The 21,289-nt window shown below is 45.0% G+C and overlaps 1 protein-coding gene across 1 annotated transcript; it reads right to left on the bottom strand.

Annotated features, from left to right (window-relative positions):
* Nucleotides 1-10,706: 10,706 nt before the first annotated feature.
* TBX21 (T-box transcription factor 21) lies at nt 10,707-21,219 on the bottom strand. The gene is made up of 6 exons (XM_019740558.3): nt 20,642-21,219; nt 13,679-13,833; nt 13,209-13,330; nt 12,516-12,674; nt 12,294-12,355; nt 10,707-12,057 (listed from the first exon to the last, which is right to left on the bottom strand). The coding sequence occupies exons 1-6, from the start codon at nt 21,124-21,126 to the stop codon at nt 11,439-11,441; spliced, it is 1,602 nt and encodes a 533-aa protein (XP_019596117.1). The 5' UTR covers nt 21,127-21,219; the 3' UTR covers nt 10,707-11,438.
* Nucleotides 21,220-21,289: the final 70 nt, after the last annotated feature.

A 21,289-nucleotide genomic window follows, 5' to 3' on the forward strand; every position in this document is an offset into this window, starting at 1 on the left:
AGGAATTTTCTTAATATATGGAACCACAGAAGCAAAAAGAACAGTAGAGGAGGAAAGGGCAGACAATAAATTTCAACAAATTTTTGGAATATAGAAAGCAGATAGGGAAGTAGTATCTGATTAAGCAAGATGGAACAAGAACAGCCTGAAATTACTATAAACAGGATTAACAATGAGTGGACTGACTTACCACCAAATAACCCTTAAAAGGCTCAGGCCTGGGAATATCAGGCATAGTGGAAGGTAGAGTTGAGGCATGTTACTGAAAATTGGCAGATTGGCTAAAAGTCTGAAATCAGAGATATCAAGATGCTCATGACTGCTTCCCACCCTGAGTAGCCAAGCAATCATCTCACTACCAACACCACCTAAAAGAACAGAGTATTATTCTCTGAAGAAAATAGGAATAATAGACATGGGACTTGGGGATACCAAAGACAGTGGCTGAGAGGGCTGAGGCAAAGCTGAAAGCAGAAAGTTTACATGAAAGTTTGTAAAAGCAAAAACTAGACCCCCAATTTCCCTTCTTATATCCCAATCCTAGAATGCCGTCAACCAGGGAGAGATTTGTAAGTCTCCTTAGCAGAACTGAATAATAGCTCAGGAGAAAAGCTCTCTATAGACTAACATTGTGGGGGCCCCAACCTAAGAAGGCAGTTCCCAGTGGTGTGGTACTAAATGTTTAACAACCAGCAATCTGAGAGGAAGTGTGCCCTTGCTTGTGGCATTTGCTGATTTCCATGGTGTAAATACTCCCACAGACAATTTCAAGCTACCACCATGATGTCACTGAATGCAGAGTTAGGAAATATGTGCACATTCAGCTTTTGCAAGCTGCTATGAGGCAGCTCTAATATACCATTGCCAGTTTTCCCATCTGATCATCCTTTCATATGACCCTGACAAGAGGCCCCCCTGGTTGATTAACCCTTCCCCTCATATACACACAAGAGCTCTTATGTAGACTTTTAGTGTATTATTATTATTCCTCATTCTTAAATATGAACAAACCTCCAAGAGTCACCAAATATTTGAGCAAAGATGCCCATGTGAAAGGAGTCCAAAATGAACAAAGTGAAAAAAGGAACTTTAAAAAAAGCAGATACTGCAAGAAGAAAAAGAAAAACTTCCCTTTTCAATTAATACAAGTATATTTAAAGTATATATGAGAAGGGATTTCCAGTCAAGATGGTGTAGTAGGTAAACACGGTGCTTACCTTCTCTCACAACCACATCAAAATGACAACTGAACTACAAAACAACCAGTATTGAGAATCACCTAAAATCTTGCTGAACCAAAGCTCTACAACTAAGTACATGCAGGAGAAGCCACCTTGAGACTGGCAGGAGGGGCAGAGATGCGAATGAGGCTGGTCCCACACTCGCGTGTGACTATTAAAAATTGGGAGGGATATCTCGGCTGCGGAGGTCCCCCTGGAGGAGCGAGGGGTCCCAGCCCTTCCCCAGCCCGGGATTCCAGTGCTGGAGAGAGAAGTCTCCATAATTTCTGGCTGTGAAAACCAGCGGAGATTGTGACTGAGTGAGACAGAGGGCAGCTGGAGTCCTAGGTGCTCCTCTTAAAGGGACCGCGCAAGGACTTACCGACATAATCACTGGCTCTGAGCTCCAGCACTGGGGCAGCACCTGGAGAGGTGGCGGGGACATATGGTGGGGAACTGAGCTGTCTGGCTTCAGGACGGGGGCTGGAGGGGCAGCTTTCTCCTGGATGGAAGAGCTGGTGGAGGTTGTTGTTTCTTTGTTGAGTCTTGCATCTTCCCAGCATGCAGACGCAGGCGGCCGCCATATCTGAATCTCAATCGAGCTGGCTAAAGCCGTTCACTTGCCCCGCCCAACTTTCTGGCGCACCCAAGCCGCCTCCAGTGGCTTTTTCATACAAACCGCCTGCCTTGGCTCATGCTGCAGAATTTCCTAGGGTTTCCCAAAGGTTCATGGAACGCAGACAAGCGGTATCTGGCTTGAGGGTGTCCTGTACCACTGGCTGAGCAACTCTATGCCCGGTACTAGCAGCAGCCTGCCTTGGTTCCTGGCTTGGCCTCTCAAGGCAATTCCAAGCATGGCACAGGTGGAGGTCATCTGTGGATTTCTTTGTGGCTCCTGCTGGGAGGCCATGAGTGGGGCACGGCCTGCAGCTGTACTTGACCTGCAGCAAGTCCTCTCCCAGGTAGCCCTGAGGCTGGCGCCCCCAGTGGCCAGCTTCAAAACGAGCTGGAGCATCAACCAGCCACTTCCAAGGACAACACACCCAAGGGGCAGATTGGGCAGGCTCCAGAACGCCGAGGCAGATCTTGCTCTGTAGTATCAGCCCCTGCACCAAAGCTCCTCACAACCAACGAGCCCTAGGGTGAATCCCTCCCACTGATATGCAAATAGCAACCAAGGCTCAGCTACCAGAGGAGGGCACACACTCACACACACACCTGGAGTGCACAGCTCAAGTGACCAGGAAAACTGCCAGTGAGCCCCACAGCACACCCACTAATACACTGGTGCAAAAGTAATTGCTGTTTTTGCAATTATTTTTAACCTTTTAAACCGCAGTTACTTTTGCACCAACCTAATACATAAGGCCACTCTACTGAGACTGGGAGATATAGCAGCCCTGCCTAATACACCGAAACAAACACAGGGAGGCAGCCAAAATGGGGAGACAAAGAAACATGTCCCAAATAAAAGAACACAAAAAACCTCCAGAAAAAGAACAAAACAAAATGGAGAATGGAGACAAGTAATCCACCAGATTCAGAATTCCAAACACTTGTTATAGGGGTGCTCAATGATCTCAGGGAAAACTTCAATGAAGAGATAGGAAACATGAAAATAGAGATAGAAAACATAAAAAAGAACCAGTCAGAAATAAAGAATACAATAATGAAAATGAAGAACACATTACAGGGAATCAACAGTAGATTAGACGAAGCAGAGGATCAAATCAGTGATTTAAAAGATAAGGTAGCAGAAAACACACAATCAGAACAGCAGAAAGAAAAAAGAATCCAAAAAATTGAGGAGAATTTAAGGGGCCTCTGGGACAACTTCAAGAGTACCAATATTTGCATTATCGGGGTACCAGAAGGAGAAAAGAGGAATTGGAAACCTTTTTGAAGAAATAATGAGAGAAAACTTCCCTAACCTGGCAAAGGAAATAGATATACAAGTCCAGGAAGCACAGAGAGTCCCAAAGAAGATGAACCCAAAGAGGCCCACACCAAGACACATCCTAATTAAAATGCCAAAGGTTAAAGACATAGAGAATCTTAAAAGCAGCAAGAGAAAATTACCTACAAAGGAGTTCCCATAAGACTGTCAACTGATTTCTCAACAGAAACTTTGCAGTCCAGAAGGGATTGGCAGGAAATATCCAAAGTGTTGAAAAGTAAGGACCTTCAACCAAGATTACTCTACCCAGGGGGCAGCCGGATTACTCAGTTGGTTAGAGCATGAGCTCTGAACAATAGGGGTGCTGATTCAATTCCCACATGGGCCAGTGAGCTGTGCCCTCCACAACTAGATTGAAGACAATGAGCTGCTGCTGAGCTTCCGGAGGGGTGGCCAGATGGCTCAGTTGGTTTGAGTGCGAGCTCTCAACAACAAGGTTGCCGGTTCAGCTCCCTCATGGGATGGTGGGCTTCACCCCCTGCAAATAAAGATTGGAAACAGCGACTGGACTTGGAGCTGAGCTGCACCCTCCACAACTAGATTGAAGGATAACAACTTGGAGCTAATGGGCCCTGGAGAGACACAATGTTCCCCAATAATAATAATAATAATAATAAAATTACTCTACCCAGCAAAGCTATTATTTAGAATCAAAGGACAGATAAAGAGCTTCCCAGACAAGAAAATGGTAAAGGAGTTCATCACCACTAAACCAGTGTTACAACGAATGTTAGAGGGACTTCTTTAAGATGAAAAAAAAAAAAGAATAATAAAATGGCAATAACTACATACCTATCAACAATTACTTTCAATGTAAGTGGATTAAATGTTCCAATCAAAAGATGGGGGGGGTCTGAATGAATAAGAAAACAAGAGCCTTACATATGCTGCCTACAAGAGACTCACTTCAAATCGAAAGACACACACAGACTGAAAGTGAAAGGATGGAAAAAGATATTTCATGAAAATGGTAACAAACAAAAAAGCTGAGGTAACAATACTTATAACAAACAAGATGACTTTAAAACAAAGACTATAACAAGAGACACAGAAGGACCTAATAATCCCACTTCTGGGTATTTATCCAAAGAAACCCAAAATGTTACTTCGAGGGGACATGCTCATCCATACGAGGTCAGACAATTAAGTTTGCGAACACATCCTAGAAAAAGTACTACATACCTCATTGCTGAATATCACTACTCTCACCTTTGAAGTACTCTCCTTGAGAAGTTATGCACCAATGCCAGCGCCTAGTCCACACTTCAAAGTAATTTTGAAACTCTTTTTCTGGAATGGCCATCAGAGCTGTCATTGTATTACCCTTTATGTCCTGAATGTCATAAAAATGTCTGCCTTTCAATATTTTCTATATCTTTGGGTTAAAAAAAAGAAGTCATTGGGGGCCAGATCAGGTTAGTAGGGAGGGTGTTCCAATACAGTTATTTGTTTGCTGCCTAAAAACTCTCTCACAGACAGTGCCTTGTGAGCTGGTGCATTGTCATGATGCAAGAGCCATGAATTGTTGGCGAAAAGTTCAGGTCGTCTAACTTTTGCATGCAGCCTTGTCAGCACTTCCAAATAGTAAACTTGGTTAACTGTCCAGTTGGTACAAATTCATATGAATAATCCCTCTGACATAAAAAAGGTTAGCAACAATGTTGCAACAAGTACGCAAACCTAATTGTCAGACTTTATATGTTCACTGCAGCATCATTTACAATAGCCAAGATATGAAGGCAACCTGGTTATCCCTGAATGTATGAATGGATAAAGAAGAGGTGGCACATATACACAATAGAATATTACTCATCCACAAAAAAAAAAAAAAGAAATCTTCCTATCTGAGACAACATAGATGGACCTAGAGGGTATTGTGCTGAGTGTAGTAAGTCAGACAGCAAAAAACAAATGTCATTTGATTTCACTTATAAGTGGAATCTAAAGAACAAAATAAACAATCAAACAAAACAGAAGCAAACTCATAGATACAGAGAACATTTTGATGGTTGCCAGATGGGAGGGGGTTTGGGGGTGGATGAAAAAGGGGAAGGGATTAAGAAATACAAATTTGTAGTTATAGTCATGGGGATGTAAAGTAAACCATAGGGAACATAATAATATGGTAATAACTATGTATAGTGCTATGTGGGTACTAGTCAGTGGGGTCACTTTGTAAATTATATAAATGTCTAACCACTATGCTGTACACCTGAAATTAATATAAAATAATATTGAATGTCAACTGTAATTGAAAAATAAGAAAAGTGGGGGGAAGATAAAAGGGAATAAGAGGTTCATAATTCCAGGTATAAAACAAATAAGTCTTGGGGATGTAATATACAGCATAGGAAATATAGTCAATAACATTGTGATAGTGTGGTATGGTCTCAGATGGTTGCTGGACTTATCATGGTGATCACTTCTTTAGCATAGGGAATATAATCAGCAATATGGTAATAACTTTGTATAGTGCCAGATGGGTACTGTTGACTAACTATGATGTATGCCTGAAACTAATGCAATATTGTATGTTAGCTATATTTTAATAAAAATCTTAAGAAAAAAAGAGCAATATTGAAAACTAAGAGACAAGGAAAAATACTGAAAACTAAGAGACAAGGAAAATTCCAAGAGAAAATTATTTCCAACCTAGACTTTTATACCCAGTCAAGCTATCACTTAGATGTGTAAGTGAAATCAAGACATGCTCACACATATTAAAAATCCAGAAATTTTACTTCTTGTGAACCAGAAAACAATCCCAGAAAGAAAGAAGAAAAAGATGTCCTTCAGAAAAATAAGAGAATAAACAAAGAAAGAAAAAGACATGTGACCCAGGAAACAGAAGATCCAACACAAGAGAGAAGTGAAGGCAATGCCCAGGGTGATGGTAAAGGAAAGATCCCAAGACAATGGCTAGACAGCACATGACACTCCTTCTATTCAGAGAAGACATTTTCTCCCCTCCCTTTGTATATGTTTTGACCAATAGATTGTCGTAAGAGTGATGCTGTCCCAGTTCCAGGCCTAGCCCTTAGAGGCCTGGAAGCTTCTGTCTCACTCATTTGGAGCCTGAAGCCAAGAAGATCAACTATACTGCTGAAGAGAAAAGTACAGCCACAACTTGGTGTTCCACATCTGTTGACTCAGAGGCAACATCTGTGGTAGAAAGTTTCCCCAAGTTAGTCTTATAGGACTTCCATGGGCTAAAAGTCAAACATAACCTTACAAGTAAAGACCAGCAAGTGCGCAAGAAGGCAAACTCACTATAAGTAAGAGTCAGGAGAAACAACATATTTAGATAATACCCCTACCACCTCCCTCCACAAAGACAGCAAATGTTAGAAATGTCAAATACAAAATACAGAATGGCTGTGTATAGAACGTTTATAGAAACAAACGAAAAAATGCAATCATAAGGGAAAACATACAACAGGAAATCACCAGGATTTTACAAAATGGAAAAAAATAGAAGTTATAGAAATATAATACAAGGCATAACATTGAAATAAAACTCAGTGAAGATATATAAAACACTGATGAAAAGTGTTTTGTAAACTGTGAAAAAAATCTCAGTGGATGGGCTAATCAGCATATTAGATACAGTTGAAAGTAGAATTAAAGATATATCCCAAGAATTTATCCAGAATGCAGCAAAGAGAGACAAGTAGAAATAAATATAATAGAAAGTTATAATAGAAAGACATAAATAATTATAAGATGAGAATGTCTGATATCCATTTGATTGGAGTCCCAAAGGGTGAAATGAGAGAGAATGGAGACAAGCAATATTTAAAGAGAAAATGACTAAGAATTTTCAGAACAGGTGAAAACCATGAATACACAAATCCAGGAAGCACAACATATCCCAAATATAATCAAGAAAAATAAATTCATACCTTGTCATAGTGAATCTGTTGGATATCAAATATAAATAGAAGACCTGGAAAGCAGAAAGAAAAAGATGACCTAGAAAAAATAATTAGAGTAGCAGTAGGTTTCACAAATAATAATGGAAGCCAGTGGAATAACTTCTATAAAATGTTTTAAAAAGTACTGTGCACTTAAAACTCTGTACTTAGCAAAACTACAATTTAATAATGGAGGGGAAAATAATAATCTTTATAAGAAACAAGCACATGAGGAGTTTACAAAGAGACCTTTTCTGAAAGAACTTATAAAGGATTTAGTTCAAGAAGTAGAAAAATGATCCCAGAAAGAGGTAGAAATGCAAAAATGAAAAATGAACAAAAAAAATGGTAACATAAAACTAAACCCAAGTAAAAACAAGTACTGTCTCAGTAAAGTAACACAGAAATCTAATCTGTGGTAGTTAAGAAAAGACAGTATTTAAATGTTCAAAATCAGTTAATTGGGAGGGAAAACAATAGTAAATCAGGAAGAAGATGATCAGAAATAAAGGGATCTAAAATTCTTTTATTGGATGAGAAAGGTAAAGGGATTAGGAAGTACAAATTGGTGGTTACAAAATAAGTCAGGGAGATGTGAAGTACAGTATGGGGAATATAGTCAATAATATTGTAAAAACTATGTACGGTGTCAGATGGGTACTAGATTTATCAGGGGGATCACTTTATAAATTATATAAATGCCTAATCACAACACTGTACACCTGAAACTAATATAAAGTAACATTGAATGTCAACTATAATTAAATATATATATAATCACAGGATGTAAAGTACAGCATAGGGAATACAGTCAGTGGTATTGTAATAGCTATGTACGATGTGAGATGGGGTTGTGGACTTGTTGGGGTTATCACTTTATGACGTGTGTAAACATCTAATCACTATTTTGTTTTGTATACCTGAAACTAATAATAAAAAATTAAATAATATTGTTTTATTGGCCAGAATGGAGGGCAAAATATCATTCACATTTGTTAGGTTAAATGTGCATATTAATGTATAGAATCACTAAAATAATAGAAATCGATTACAGAAATGCCAAACCAGCATAAGGGAAAAAGTGAAATAAATAGGGGGGAAATCACCCATCAAAAGGCAAGAAACTAGCAGTTGAAGTTCTGGGCAGCACAATAACATAAGAAGAAATTAGAAGCATAATTATTAGAAAGGAAGAAATAACACTGTCATTGTTTGAAATAATCTAACTTGCCATAGAGAAAATAATGAATTTATAGCAAACCAGTGAAAAATAATAAGACAGTTTAGTAATGTGGCTGGATGTTACGATCAGCATACACAAAAATCAATTGTGATTCTATATACCAACAAACAATTAGAAATACATTTTTAAAAGATAGCTTTTATAGAAAAAAAATACCTAAGAATAAATCTAATATAAATCTAATAAAAGACGTATAAGACCTATACCTATAAATTGTAAAACTACTGAAGGACCTTAAGGTTGACCTAAATAAAATGAAGAACTATTCCATGTTCTTGCATAGAAAGATAACAATAATTTTTTATATATATGTATATACATATACTTTTTATAAAATCCAAACAATTAAAATGAAATAATGCAATAATTAAGTATATAAAGTGTTAACCATAATTTTAAAACCAAGAAAAAGATAAATACGAAATTCAGGATACTGGTTATCTATAAAGGAAAGTTAGAAGATATTATTATTATTTTATTAATAATAATTATTATTACTATGATATTATTAGTGTTTTAGTTTTTGAGTTGTGTGGTGTGTTAATGAATGAGTATTATATTTATAAATAAACAGAAAATATTTTAAGTAAAGAGTCTTCAAATGTGTTTTTAAATCCATTAGTTTGCTGCTTGACAAGAACATAACTACAACAAATATGAAATTCAGTCATTATCAACTAAATATGAGAAAATTTATCAGATGACTTCAAATAAAAACAAAGCACAAATTGGAATATTAATCCCAGTCCATAAAATATTTAAGGTAAATGCATTACATTAACTAAAGACTGTGCATGTATATACATATATTACAGTCATATACATATATACATATACATATATATATTCAGTTAAAGGTACATTTGATAGAGAAGAAATAATAGTGATGAACCTTTATGACACAGCATCAAAACATATGCAGTCAGACTTCTGGAAAAAGATGGTGGAGCATGACTTGATCACAACTCCCTTCAACTCGTATCTAATGAAGTGAACAAAACCCATTTAAAAACAGTGGGGGAGAAGAGTATTGTAATTATCATTAACTGTTCCCCAAGACAGGAAATTAGGCCCAATTTAATAAGTTACCTCCAGAGAGTGACCTCCAAAGTGTGGGGCAGGGAGAAGAATAATCTGCCCTCACAGACTACAGGGCGGTGGAACTCATGATGTCATTTACAAAATTCTGAGCTCTCAAATCTGAGAGAAAGGAACCAATTATGTCTCCTTATCTTTCCCTTCTTCTGATTATATGGTGATGAAAATAGCCTCTGGGCAGAGACCACCAATAAAGGAAGAGATGTCAATTGTGACAGAAGTGAAGTTTTCCAGGCGCCAACTGGGAGAACATGTCATAGCCCATAAGGACATTTCCCTTAGAATGGGAATACCCTGGACTGGGCTGAGGCAAACATAGCAACTCCAACCTCTTAATGTTTCCCATAAGCTCCTTTCTTAACCTTAGAGGGCTCTTTCAGGAAACATTTGTTATCATGAAGAAAAATTGGTCTTGAGTTCATCAATTCTCTTCATTCACCTGAGAGTTTCGGGTTTTTTGATGGTTTCTTTGATAAGTTTGGTTTTGTCATTGTTATAAATTCTGTTAACCAAAATTCAATTGTGTTGAGGTTGAATCAGTATGATTTTAATTTTATAAAAGTATTTCTGTCTATCTATCTAACCATATAATATTAATAATAATTATTGATGGGTGGTAAGATGGGATAATTTATTGCTGTTTTTATACTTGTTTGCATTTCTTAAAATCTTTAAAAGAAGCATATATCAAACACAATTCAGCTGTGTATATAAAGAGAAACAGAGCTAGAGAATTATAATAACACTAATAGTTTACACAATGCTTGTTGTTTATCAGGCACTGTTCAAAACCCTTCACATGAAATAAGTTGAATCATATGAAATTGCCAATATTTGGCTGTTCTTGACCTACAAAACCAGCAATTTCATGTGGTCCAATTTACACTTACTCCTTGAACAACCCTAAGATGAAGATGGAGAACCAAAGCTGCCAGAAATGCGGAGAAATGAAGGCCATCCTTTCCCTTGGAGCCCACACACCTCACCCAGACCCGTCCTCTGGCCTTGCCCTCACACCCCTCCTCCACAGGTCAAGGCGTACACATAGGCAGAGGGATGGTTCTCTGTCCCAAGATGTCTTACGTGGAAGGTAGGACATGTGTTCTTGCTCTAACTCAGTTTATCCTCTGGATGAAGCCACTTTGTGTTTCTGGATGGTACAGGTCCTTCAGAACTTCAGGTACTGTTCAAGAGCCCAAAGAATAATAGCTTTGGTGCACTTACAATTCCCAGTAGAGTCCCCATGTACCCCACCAGGACACCAAAGCAGGACACATTCAACAGTTTCATGTTTATTTTCAGAAAGTGATGAAAACAAAAGAAACATATCCAGACATCACTCTCTGTACAATAAATAGTCAACCTGTTCCAAAAAAATAAAAAAAAGAAGAAAAAGCACGCACACACGTAATCAACCTCCCCCAAGACCTTCTTCTTGAGACATGCACCCCCATTCCCAGTCCCTCCCTCAGGACCCCACTGTTTCTGAGTGGGTGAGGTCCAGGCCAGCTGACCAAAGTCACCTGAGTCCTTTCCCTGACCCCAGCTGGCTGTTTTAAAATCCAGGTATCTTTATTTTCAGATCAGGGATTAACACACACACACGCAAACAAAAATGCTGAAAGTTCCTCTACAGAGGAAGAGAGTTCAATCCCAGTTCCCCACCTTCCCCACCTGAAACCCCTCCCCTGCGCAGAAGAGAAAACGCTCCTTTGTGTCCAAGACGTTGTTCTGTTTTTGGTTCTCCACCTGGGAACCCACAGCCAGAAGCAGCACCAGGTAAATGACTGTAGTTAGGGCACAGGAAAGGGAGGGGACACTCTACTCAGGTTTCGCTGTGGCCGAGGAAGCAGCCAGTGAACCCCAGAATACCTTTCCCAACCAACTACAAAAGGAGAAGGGACAGAGGGAGCTGGGGACTGCTCAGTCCTGAGTCTGTTGTTTACATTAGCTGGTGTCCTCCAACCTAATAATACTGTTTCTGTTCTTTTCACGGTGTCATCTACTCAGTTGGGAAAATAGTTATAAAAGTGACCTTCAGTTTCCTTATCAAAAGGAGAAGGGGCCCCAGCAGGGGAGGAGCTGTCACCACTGGAAGGATAAGGGGACACACGCCTCCTCTTAGAGTCTCCTTCACCCAGTCCTGAGTCACTGGACTCTGGCCGGATGGGGGTGATCTCAGTCCACATTGAAGGGGAGCCCTGGTCCTCTGGCCCCCGCCCCTCTGAAGATCCAGGGCCAGGTTCCATGGGCAGAGTCCGCATGGGACGGAACCAGCCGGCTGGGCCCATCTTTGGAGGGTACTGGGGGGCCACAGGCCAGCCAGTTCCAGGCGCCAGGACCTCCTGGCCTCGGTAGTAGGACATGGTGGGCCCCGGGGCTGAGGGCAGGAATGCAGGCTTCATGCTGACTGCTCGAAACTCAGCCTCGTAGCTGTGGTCCCGGGGGGCTCCCAGCCAGTAAGGCTGGGGAACCACATCCTTGGCCTGGCCAGGAAGGTCGGGGTAGAAACGGCTGGGAACAGGATACTGGTTGGGTAGGAGAGAAGAGTAGTGGTCTCCCCCAAGAAATTGACAGTTGGGTCCAGGTGGGGAGGGGACACTGGTGTCAACAGATGCATATATGCTAAAAAATATAGGAGGCAAGAAGACAGGGGTCAGGAGCAGACCCAGTCACCTATGAGCACAACCCTCCCTGACCCTCCTTCCCTGGCCCGCCTGCCCTCTAGCACCCACCCCACCCTCTCTCATCCTCAGGGGCAGAGAGGGAAATGTGCTGAGCACATGTCTGGAGTCCCAGTCTCAGAAGGAACAGGTGGCCTCTGGCCTCTGCAAAAGTGAGTTGAACCCAGTGGCACTTACGACTCAAAGTTCTCCCGGAATCCTTTGGCAAAAGGGTTATTATCAATTTTCAGCTGAGTGATCTAGAGAGAGGGGAAACAGAGTGACCTGAGTCCTGAATCTGAGGCTAGGAAACCTCCAAAATCCTTCCCAAGGGGGGCTGGGGGCCCCACTCTCCCAGTCCTCCGCCCCCTCCCAGGCTCAGGCTCAGGCCCACACTCGGCTGCAAGGAGCAGCCCCCACCTCGGCATTCTGGTAGGCGGTCACAGCAATAAACTGGGTTTCTTGGAAAGTAAAGATATGTGTGTTGGAAGCATTGCAGGCTGCCTCTGGCTCTCCATCATTCACCTCAACGATGTGCAGCCGGGGCTGGTACTTATGGAGGGACTGGAGCACAATCATCTGAGAGACAGCAAGAAGGTTTTGGGGTGGGGTTGAAGGATCTCCCCACCCTGAGGTCAGCATGTCCATTCCCTTGCCCTGCCATCATGTAAATTCTCCCAGGCCTTTCAACTCCAGTCCCTAGCCCCTTTGGGGCACCAATTCTACCCTCCTGTCCCATTTCTTTCGCCCCAGATGTCCACTGTGACCAACATATTAGCATAAACAGGACTTTTCAGGGCATCCATTCCCTGGAACCACTGGGTTCCGAATCTATGCCCAGCATGGTACACGAATGATGGCAGCCCAGGGTTCAGTGGGGAAACCCCCAGGCTGGCTTGGCCTGTGTCTGCCTGAATGTGATGCCCTATCTGCCCTGAGATTCAGCTTCCTCCCACATCATATTCCTCACAAGGTGGGTGGGAAAAAAACAGAGTTAGAGAGGAAGAAAAGTAACTCCAGAACGGAATCACCTGCAGGACCCCACTCTGGCCGAGAGGCCAGGTCCCGGGAGTGGGGGCGGGGGCGGGGCTAGTGCGTGGGGAGGAGTCCCACCTGAGTGGCATTGTTGGAGGCCCCCTTGTTATTCGTAAGCTTTAGTTTTCCGAATGAAACTTCCTGGCGCATCCAGTGGGCTCCAGTATTGGGGGAATCTGGGTGGACGTACAGGCGGTTTCCTGTGGACAGTTAACCTCTTCGGCATGCAGCCCTCCAGCACCAGATCCCCGGTGTTGTGGGGCTTTGTTCTGAGCAGGATGTCGAAAAGGATGCAGGGGACCAGACAGGGCAGGGCAAGGGGAGATGTGGGTATAGGACAGAGCAAAATACAGGCCAGAGCAAAACAGGGATGACAAACAACAGAAAAGAGAAGTGGGAGAGGATGGGGTGGCATGGGATGGAGGGATGGGATGGGGACTTAAATTCTAGGTATTCGGGGCAGAGGCTTAGGGGTTCCTCCTGGATCCACCAGGGGGCGCTCAGTCTTGGAGAAAAAGAGTACCAACAGCTCCCAAGGGGGCGCGTACCTGGCATGCTGCCCTCGGCCTTTCCACACTGCACCCACTTGCCGCTCTGATACCGCCAGTGGTGCTGGTCCACCAAGACCACGTCCACGAACATCCGGTAATGGCTGGTGGGTTCCAGCCCAGCCACAGTAAATGACAAGAATGGAAACATCCGCCTGGGGAGAACAGAGAGACCCACCAATATCCATCAGCCCTCAACCCCTCCTACAGTGACCCTTTGTGCAAAGGTCATGTGGTGTCCTGGAGCCGGCCTCCATCCTCAGGAGAGCCAACTGGAAATGTCCAGGAAGTCTGCCAGCCAGTTGTTAAACAGCCATAATTAAAAATTAAATTATATAAAATTACAATGAAACACGTTCTATTATAAACCAAGGCAATAAATACTCAACCATCATCATTTCCCAATTCTTTCACTACATTTTCTTGTTATCTCGGGTCTTGAGGTTATTTACATCTATTGTACCTGTGTGTGGAAATACTAGATAGCGTGCACTACTGCAGGACTTTTTTTTTTTTTTTTTTACTGCAGGACTCTTAACTCCGCGTTCAGTGATATCATGTGGGTAGCTTGAAATCAGCCATCATAGGAGTATTTATACCATGGAAATCAGCAAACATTACAATCAGGGCTTTTAAAAATTCTTTTCTTTCAGAGGGTCAATTGCTAGACGTTAGCTGAACACCACTGTCTCTAACCTTAGTGTGCTTCCTAGCACACTAGAGAGCAAAGCCACAAGCCAGTCCCCCATAGGTAGTTCCTAGTAGGTCTGCATGCCTCAGTCCCCCAAACCCTGGTCTGACTTCAGTCTGTCACTCATCCTTTCCACTGTGGCTCTCACTCCTAGTACCATGGCTCCCATCCATAGGGTCTCCCTGTCCCATCCGCCTGGGCCTGATGTCTGTAGCATGGGCGGCCGTAGGCCTGGGACTTCAGAGTAGCTAAAGTCCTAGGTGGAGTTTCCCATCCACCTGAAACAGGACTCTATCAAGTATAGTCCTCGTGCTCAAAGTCCTGGTTCCCTGGGAAAGTGGAGGAAGTTGGGGTTGGGATGCTGCAGTATTGTGCCAGAGTAATAAATTCAGAGAGAGAAGCACTCCTATACCACAACCATCTCCACCACCTCCACCATCACCACCGCCATCACCACCATCCCTATAACCATCACCTCCACCATCACCACTATCCCTATAACCACCACTGCCACCCATCGCCACCGTCACTACAACCAGCATTTCCACCATCATCACCATCATGATAACTATCACCAGTCCAATCAACAGCATCACTACAACCACCACCTCTACCAACACCAATTCCGTCACCATCTCCAATGGTGGAAGAGCAGGAATAACCCAAGCAGGAAGAGCAGAGTTTTCAGAATGGCAGAGTCAACCCTCGTCAGAATTACTTTTCATTCCCATACACTTCTCCCCATCTCCTATGAGAAGTCCCATGGGATGGGAAGAAAGGCACTAACTAGTCCACGAATCATGAAACCTGAGGGACGGAGAGTTCCAGGGACCTAAGAACACTATTGAATGGATCCTAGTCCCCAAAGGGTCCCAGAGAAACACCCTTAATAACCTTGGGGAGGGCTCCCAGGAGGGTGCTATCACATTCCTCTCTTCCCCAGATTCTGCTGGGCTGAGAAGAAGAGACTTACTGGCTCTATGACCTTGGATAAGTTAACTGCCAAACCAAACCTCCGTTTCTTCATCCGTAAATGGAGATGATAACTCCTGTCTCTCTTCCCTCTGACTGCTGTTAAGATGTTCCAAAGACGTGAAGCTCAGCTTACCCTTTCTCTTGTCCCACCCTCATCCCACTTTCTCCCAGGCCCAGAGCTGTCAAAGCCCTCTGGCTAGGCTGGAGAACCCTGAGCAAGTGCCCAGCGTTCCAGTTCCAGGCCCTGGGTCACAGGGGCTTGCTAGGCCAGTTGACTTGCGAAATCCGTTAAGAATGAGGCCTTGAGCAATCGAGGGTGGGAGAATATTTTCAACCTATTCCTACCACCAACTCATTATACGACAGTGGTCAGGTTACTCACACATTTCCTATATTGTCACCACTTCCTATCCAAACCAGAAGGAATAAAGAAAGAGAAGGGAACATACTCACTGAGTGCTTATGTAGCAGCCAATTCATTAAACCAGTCCTTTGAGATAGTAAATGTTATTTTCAATTTTACACTTGAAGAAAATGAGACTTAGAGAGGTTTGGTGACAGCTCCTTGGTAGCAGAGCAGAGCCAGATTCTAGTGACCGCAAGGGACAGGCCATGGTCTCCGTCCCTCCATCTTGCTTATCACTAGTAGAAGGAAATGGAGGACATACAGGAAGAGGATGGACAAAAGAGAGAGGAGAAGGAAGGTCTCAATTTCACCCTAAAAGTCTAGAATCACCACCAGCTGGAATCCCAAAATAGCCCCTGATTTACATGACACTTTGCTGGGAAGGAACAGGGAGTGAAGATGGGTCTGGTGCCAAACTGAGCCCCTCCCTCACCCCCCCAAAAAAGACCACTGACCATTCTGCTCTCATAGGACAGGGTCCAAGACTCCAAATTCCTCTGCTGCCCCTAAGGACCACCCAGTCTTGAAATAATTTGCAGGGTCATCATATCCCTCCCTCATGCTGAACACCTCTGACATGCTCCAATTCACCGCCATTAAGTACAAATTGAAAAAAGACAGTTTTTGTCAGTCATGTTGGCAAAATGTTTCAAAATTTGTCATACCTAATGCTGATGAGCCTGTGGGTCCTCTGGAGCCTACGGGAAAATGGATCCTTTCAGACACTAACGGTGGGTGAGTAAATTGGTACCACCTTTCAGGAGGGTTCTCCTGCCATGCCTTGTACCTACCAAAATGCAAAACGCACTGGGCCATCAAGGGGGTCTCCTACTTTCACCAACCTTAGACCCAATTAATAGAAATCAGGGGGCCACTAGCAAACAGCCAAACTGAAAGCAAAGCTGTTTTTACCTGCCCCAAGAAAAATGAAGCCAGTCAGCCCAAATGAAAGCAGCCTTAAAGCTAAACATATTTTTGAATAATTTACAAAGTTCTTAGAGTTGGGAATATAGAGAAGGGAAAACCACAATGGTTGTGAGGCCAGTGATGGAGGATCATGCAGGATTGAAATTGTTTTATCAAGCCCTAACTTCAAATATACATACACAAATTCAAATTGAACTACTTAACAACAGACCTACCAAAAGTTATCTTAATTATAATAATCAACTAATCACACCCAGAAAAGTGGGGATTGCCAGCAATTTAATTAATGTACACCCACACACCCACAAATACCAGCCTCTCTCTTCCTCTACTGAGAATGTCTACCGTCGACTATTATACGCTCACCAACACATTCATAGCACACATTCGTAGTGCTGTACAGAAACATAACAAAGGTCCAGGGTAGGCACTGGCAGGCACCCCAAATCTCCACAAACACACAAACAGAGACTTGAACACCAAAGTCCCCAGTTAGCCAGTCCATCATTTTGTCCTCAATTTCCCCTTCTAGCCCCATCTGAGCTGCCTGGATCAGTCTCTGGACCCACCTGCTCCTCACCCCTTCCTACCCATGGAGGGAGAGCGTGACTGTGCTACTTGTCCATTCTGAGGGATGGGTCTAGAGTGAGTGGGAGAGGAAGGATCTGGGAGCAAGTGAGTCAGCCCAAGGGGAAAGGCTGTGGGGCTGTGGGTGGGCCTTGGCTGGAAGGATTTTTCAAAAAGGAAGACGGCCGTGGGTGATGTGGTGGTGACTGACAGGTCACTGGAACCCACAGAGGGTCAGACCAGCCCGCCAAAGCATGAGGACAGAAAGGGAGCTGTTCTCTGAGCCCAAGTCTTGTTTCTCAGAAGCCAGTAATGGAAGAAAATGGCTGCCAACTTCCCAGATCACTGGAGCCCAAACTCAGATACAGGGTGATTCAGGGTTGATGGGACTAAATTGGGGGTGGTGTGTTCTCTGTCCCTTCCATCCAACCATGGGGCTCCCGAGACCAGATCCAACGGGAGGCATTAAAGAAAATGGTGAGGGGCCACTGCCCCCTTCCAACAGGGAGCCTGCAGTATCTGAAGCAGTCCCTCAAGATGGATCAAAAGCGTGAGGATTATAAACACACACACACTTATGAAACAGGGAAATTTGACGACATTTAGGTAGGAATTTCTTTTCAGGTTTGCTAATGGTATTGTGTTTATATTTAAAAAGCCTTTTTAGAGGTGCATAGAGAAATATTTAAGGATAAAATAATATCATGTCTAGGATTTACTTAGCAATTCTTTATACTATCACTAATACAGTTGCAGACCAGAGAGATGGAAGTGAAGTGAGTGAGGATAAAGAAGAAACAAGATTGGACAGGTGTTGACAACTGTTGAAGCTGGGTATGGGTAGGTGGAAGCCCGGTATGCTTTTCTTTTCACTTTTGAACAACACGGGAGTTAGGGACACCAACCCCCTGTGCAGTGAAAAATCCATGTACGAGTATGACTTTTGACTTCCCCAAAAACATAACTACTAATAATCTATTGACCAGAATCCTTACCGATAACACAAATATTTTATATGTTATACACACATATTTTGTATGTTACATGTATTATGTAATGTATTTTTACAATAAAGACAGAAAAGAAAATATTAAGAAAATCATAAGGAAAATACATTTACAGTATTTATTGAAAAAAACAGGCATATAAGTGGACCCGCACAGTTCAAACCGGCGTTATTCAACGGCCAACCGTACTGGAATTTTTCATAATAAAAGAAAATAAGTGTATGGATCCAAAAAGGAGACAATAAAATTTGTCAAGAGAAAATTATTCAGCAGGAACATAAAGGAAAGAAGGAAGCCGTACGGATAGATAGGATAGGTGGGGACCTACACCCAGAGATGCATCCCCTGAGCCACCTTCCTAAACAGCCTATGGGCAGACCTGCAGCTGGCCCAGCTCCCATCAGGTCCCTAAAGTTCTGGCTCCTGCTCCATCCACCCCATCCCTCAGGCCTGGAGGGGCAGGGGCCTGGCAGCAGGCTGTGGGAAGACTCCGGCCAGGCCCCAGGGAGGGAGGTTTCCTGACCACAAGACAGGGTGGAGGCCCAAGTTCAGGTCTCTGTGTGACCAAATGTAGAGCCACTAGCTATCCCTGTGCCTCAGTGCCTTCAGCTGTATAAAGGGGAGACCGCTTGGCCTACCTAGCGCACGATGAAATAATGGAAGTGAAAGCACTCTGAATGCATCAAGGCCTTCGGACAGTGTGGGCGGCTGTTTTTACTATTTGGTCATGGGAGGCCGGAGAAAGAAAGTAAGGCAGATACCATCTGGGTTCTGGAGCCAGTTCTACCAGTGATGGATGTTCTGTGTACCTCAGAAGAGCCTCTTACTGTCTCTGGGCCCATTTCCCTCCCTGTCTGTGCAGGAAGGGGATTGGACAGGATCTTCAGGGTCCCCTCCAATTCAGATCCAACGGCACTAGAAGCCTGGGCTGTGCCTGGGTGCACCCAGAAGGGCTGGGGGTGGGGCGGGCAGAGAAGAATTATCAGAAGGCTTAGGAGAAGAAGGTCGTGCCATAAAACAAAATGCCAACTTCCCCGGGTCCATCCCAGGGAAAGAGGAACAGCTCAGCAACTTGAAGCCAATTGTGGTTGGTGGACAGGTCCCTGAATCCTAGGTCACTCCACAGAAATCATCAGGAGGGAAGAATGTTCCAGCAATGCCCAGATTGAATGCCAACCCCCAGGCCCAGCATGGCCTCTCCCCTTTTTCTCCCCAGCTCCATACTTGGTATACACCCTTCAACACTTCCCGGGTCCACTGATGACACAGCCCTTCCACACACAGGTCCTTGCTGGTCTCCTGCCCACACCGGCCCCTACTGGGAAGGGTGGGTACACACTCTCACACTCCAGACACAGGCAGGGCCTGCTCAGAGTGTTGCTTACTAAACAAATACCACACAAGTCACAAGTTTCTCTTTCTTTCCCTATGCAGGAGGCTCTGTCCGGAAGTAGCACTCTTGGCCCCAAACCCTACCCTGCATGTACTGAGCCCAGGGGACCCTGAGCAATGGCACCATGGGTTCTCCAGGCTGGACCAGTGAATATCTGGACAGGTGTGGACAGGCTTTCAGGGGACAGACCTCAAAGTGTGAAGACTGCGGGACTGGATGCTAGCTGAGACCCAGTTAGCTTCACCTGCTCAGACTCATAGGCATTTGTACTCTGCAGCAGGGGCCTGTGCCTGGAAGGGATATGTGGCCCCCATACTTTACCACCCCCCAACACACACACACACACACACACACACACACACACACACAGACGACATATGATCTCAAAGTACTACCGGAAAGGAAACTTGGCGACCGTGTCTCCATGTCACCAAATCCCAGTCTTACCACCCTTCCCAAAGCAGACCTGTGAACAACACCAGCAAAGGGGCTGGGAGAGGTGGGCCCCATGGGGCTCCAAAGATGAGGGCTGGGTTAGTGTCCCCCACACTGCAACACTCTGCCCTCCTTTCTATTTCCCCACACACAGGGGCTAAGAGGCGTCTGGCCCTGTCAGACCAGCACCACTCACTCCCCCTCTGCCCACTGTGAACCCCACTCAGGCAGAGAGCAGGGCACACACCAACTCTGGATGAACCCACAGACACCGGTCCCCCTAAAGCAGGATAACGCCTCATTGCACCCACTCTCATGCGTCTTCCTTTGGAGTTCTCCCTGTTGGTGTGATCTCCCGGGAGTAAACAACCCCCAGAACTTGCCTGTCCTCACTACCAGCCCCTCTCCCTCCCCCCAAAGCCTAAACCAAAACAGTGAGGGACACGGAGACACTAGCAATGTCTAGACTGGAGAGAGAGAGAGAGAGGGAGAGAGAGCACCCGTCCGAGTTCCGGGCGGGCGGGACGGAGGCGAGCCGGCGGGGCTGCGGCGTCTCACTCACCGGCCCTGCTTGGTGATGATCATCTCGGTCTGGTGCTGACTGAACTTGGACCACAGCAGGTGGTTGTTGAGCGCCACTCTCAGCTTCCCGGACACCTCCAGCCCGGCCGGCAGTGCACAGTCCTCACGCGGGTAGAGCCCGGCGCGCGGGTCCGGGGCTGCATAGCCGTCCCCAGGCTGGTAGCCCTCGGCGCCCGGTGTCGGCGGGAAGGGCTCACCCGGCCCGTGAAAGCCGGCGGCCTGGGGTCGGGACGGGTAGGCGTAGGCTCCGAGGAATCGACCAGGCGGGGCGGGCACTAGGGCGCCCCCGGCATAGGGCGCCCCCAGACTGGCGCCCCCACGAAGCTCAGCTGCGTCCTGCGCTCCTGGCTCCGGGTAGAAGTAGCGGTTCTGCGGGTCGGCGACCGGCGCCCGGCCCTCGTCGCTCGCCGGCATCGGCTCGGTTCCCGTCAGCATGTCTCCGCAGCCCGGCTCCACGATGCCCATCCGGGGCGGGCGGGCACCTTCCCTCAGCCGTCGAGGACCGGCCCCCTCCGCGCTGGGGCGGCACAGAGGGTCTGGGGCTGCGGGGGCGGGGGCGGGGCGGGGGCGGGGGTGGGGCGGGGGCGGGGGCGGGAGCGGGGGCGGGGGCCCCGGGAGCGGGGGCCCC

This window comes from Rhinolophus sinicus, chromosome 12 (assembly GCF_057876585.1).
Source record: "Rhinolophus sinicus isolate RSI-liver-muscle chromosome 12, RSI-T2T, whole genome shotgun sequence".
NCBI classification, from domain to species: Eukaryota; Metazoa; Chordata; class Mammalia; order Chiroptera; family Rhinolophidae; genus Rhinolophus; species Rhinolophus sinicus.

What these genes read in the sequence shown, in the direction of transcription:
- TBX21 (XM_019740558.3), bottom strand. Translation starts at nt 21,126, where the DNA reads ATGGGCATCGTGGAGCCGGGCTGCGGAGACATGCTGACGGGAACCGAG. An exon ending in GGCCGAGGGCAGCATGCCAG is followed by an intron (nt 13,331 to 13,678) that starts GTACGCGCCCCC and finishes AACTGTCCACAG; the next exon opens with GAAACCGCCTGTACGTCCAC. An exon ending in CCTCCAACAATGCCACTCAG is followed by an intron (nt 12,675 to 13,208) that starts GTGGGACTCCTC and finishes GCTGTCTCTCAG; the next exon opens with ATGATTGTGCTCCAGTCCCT.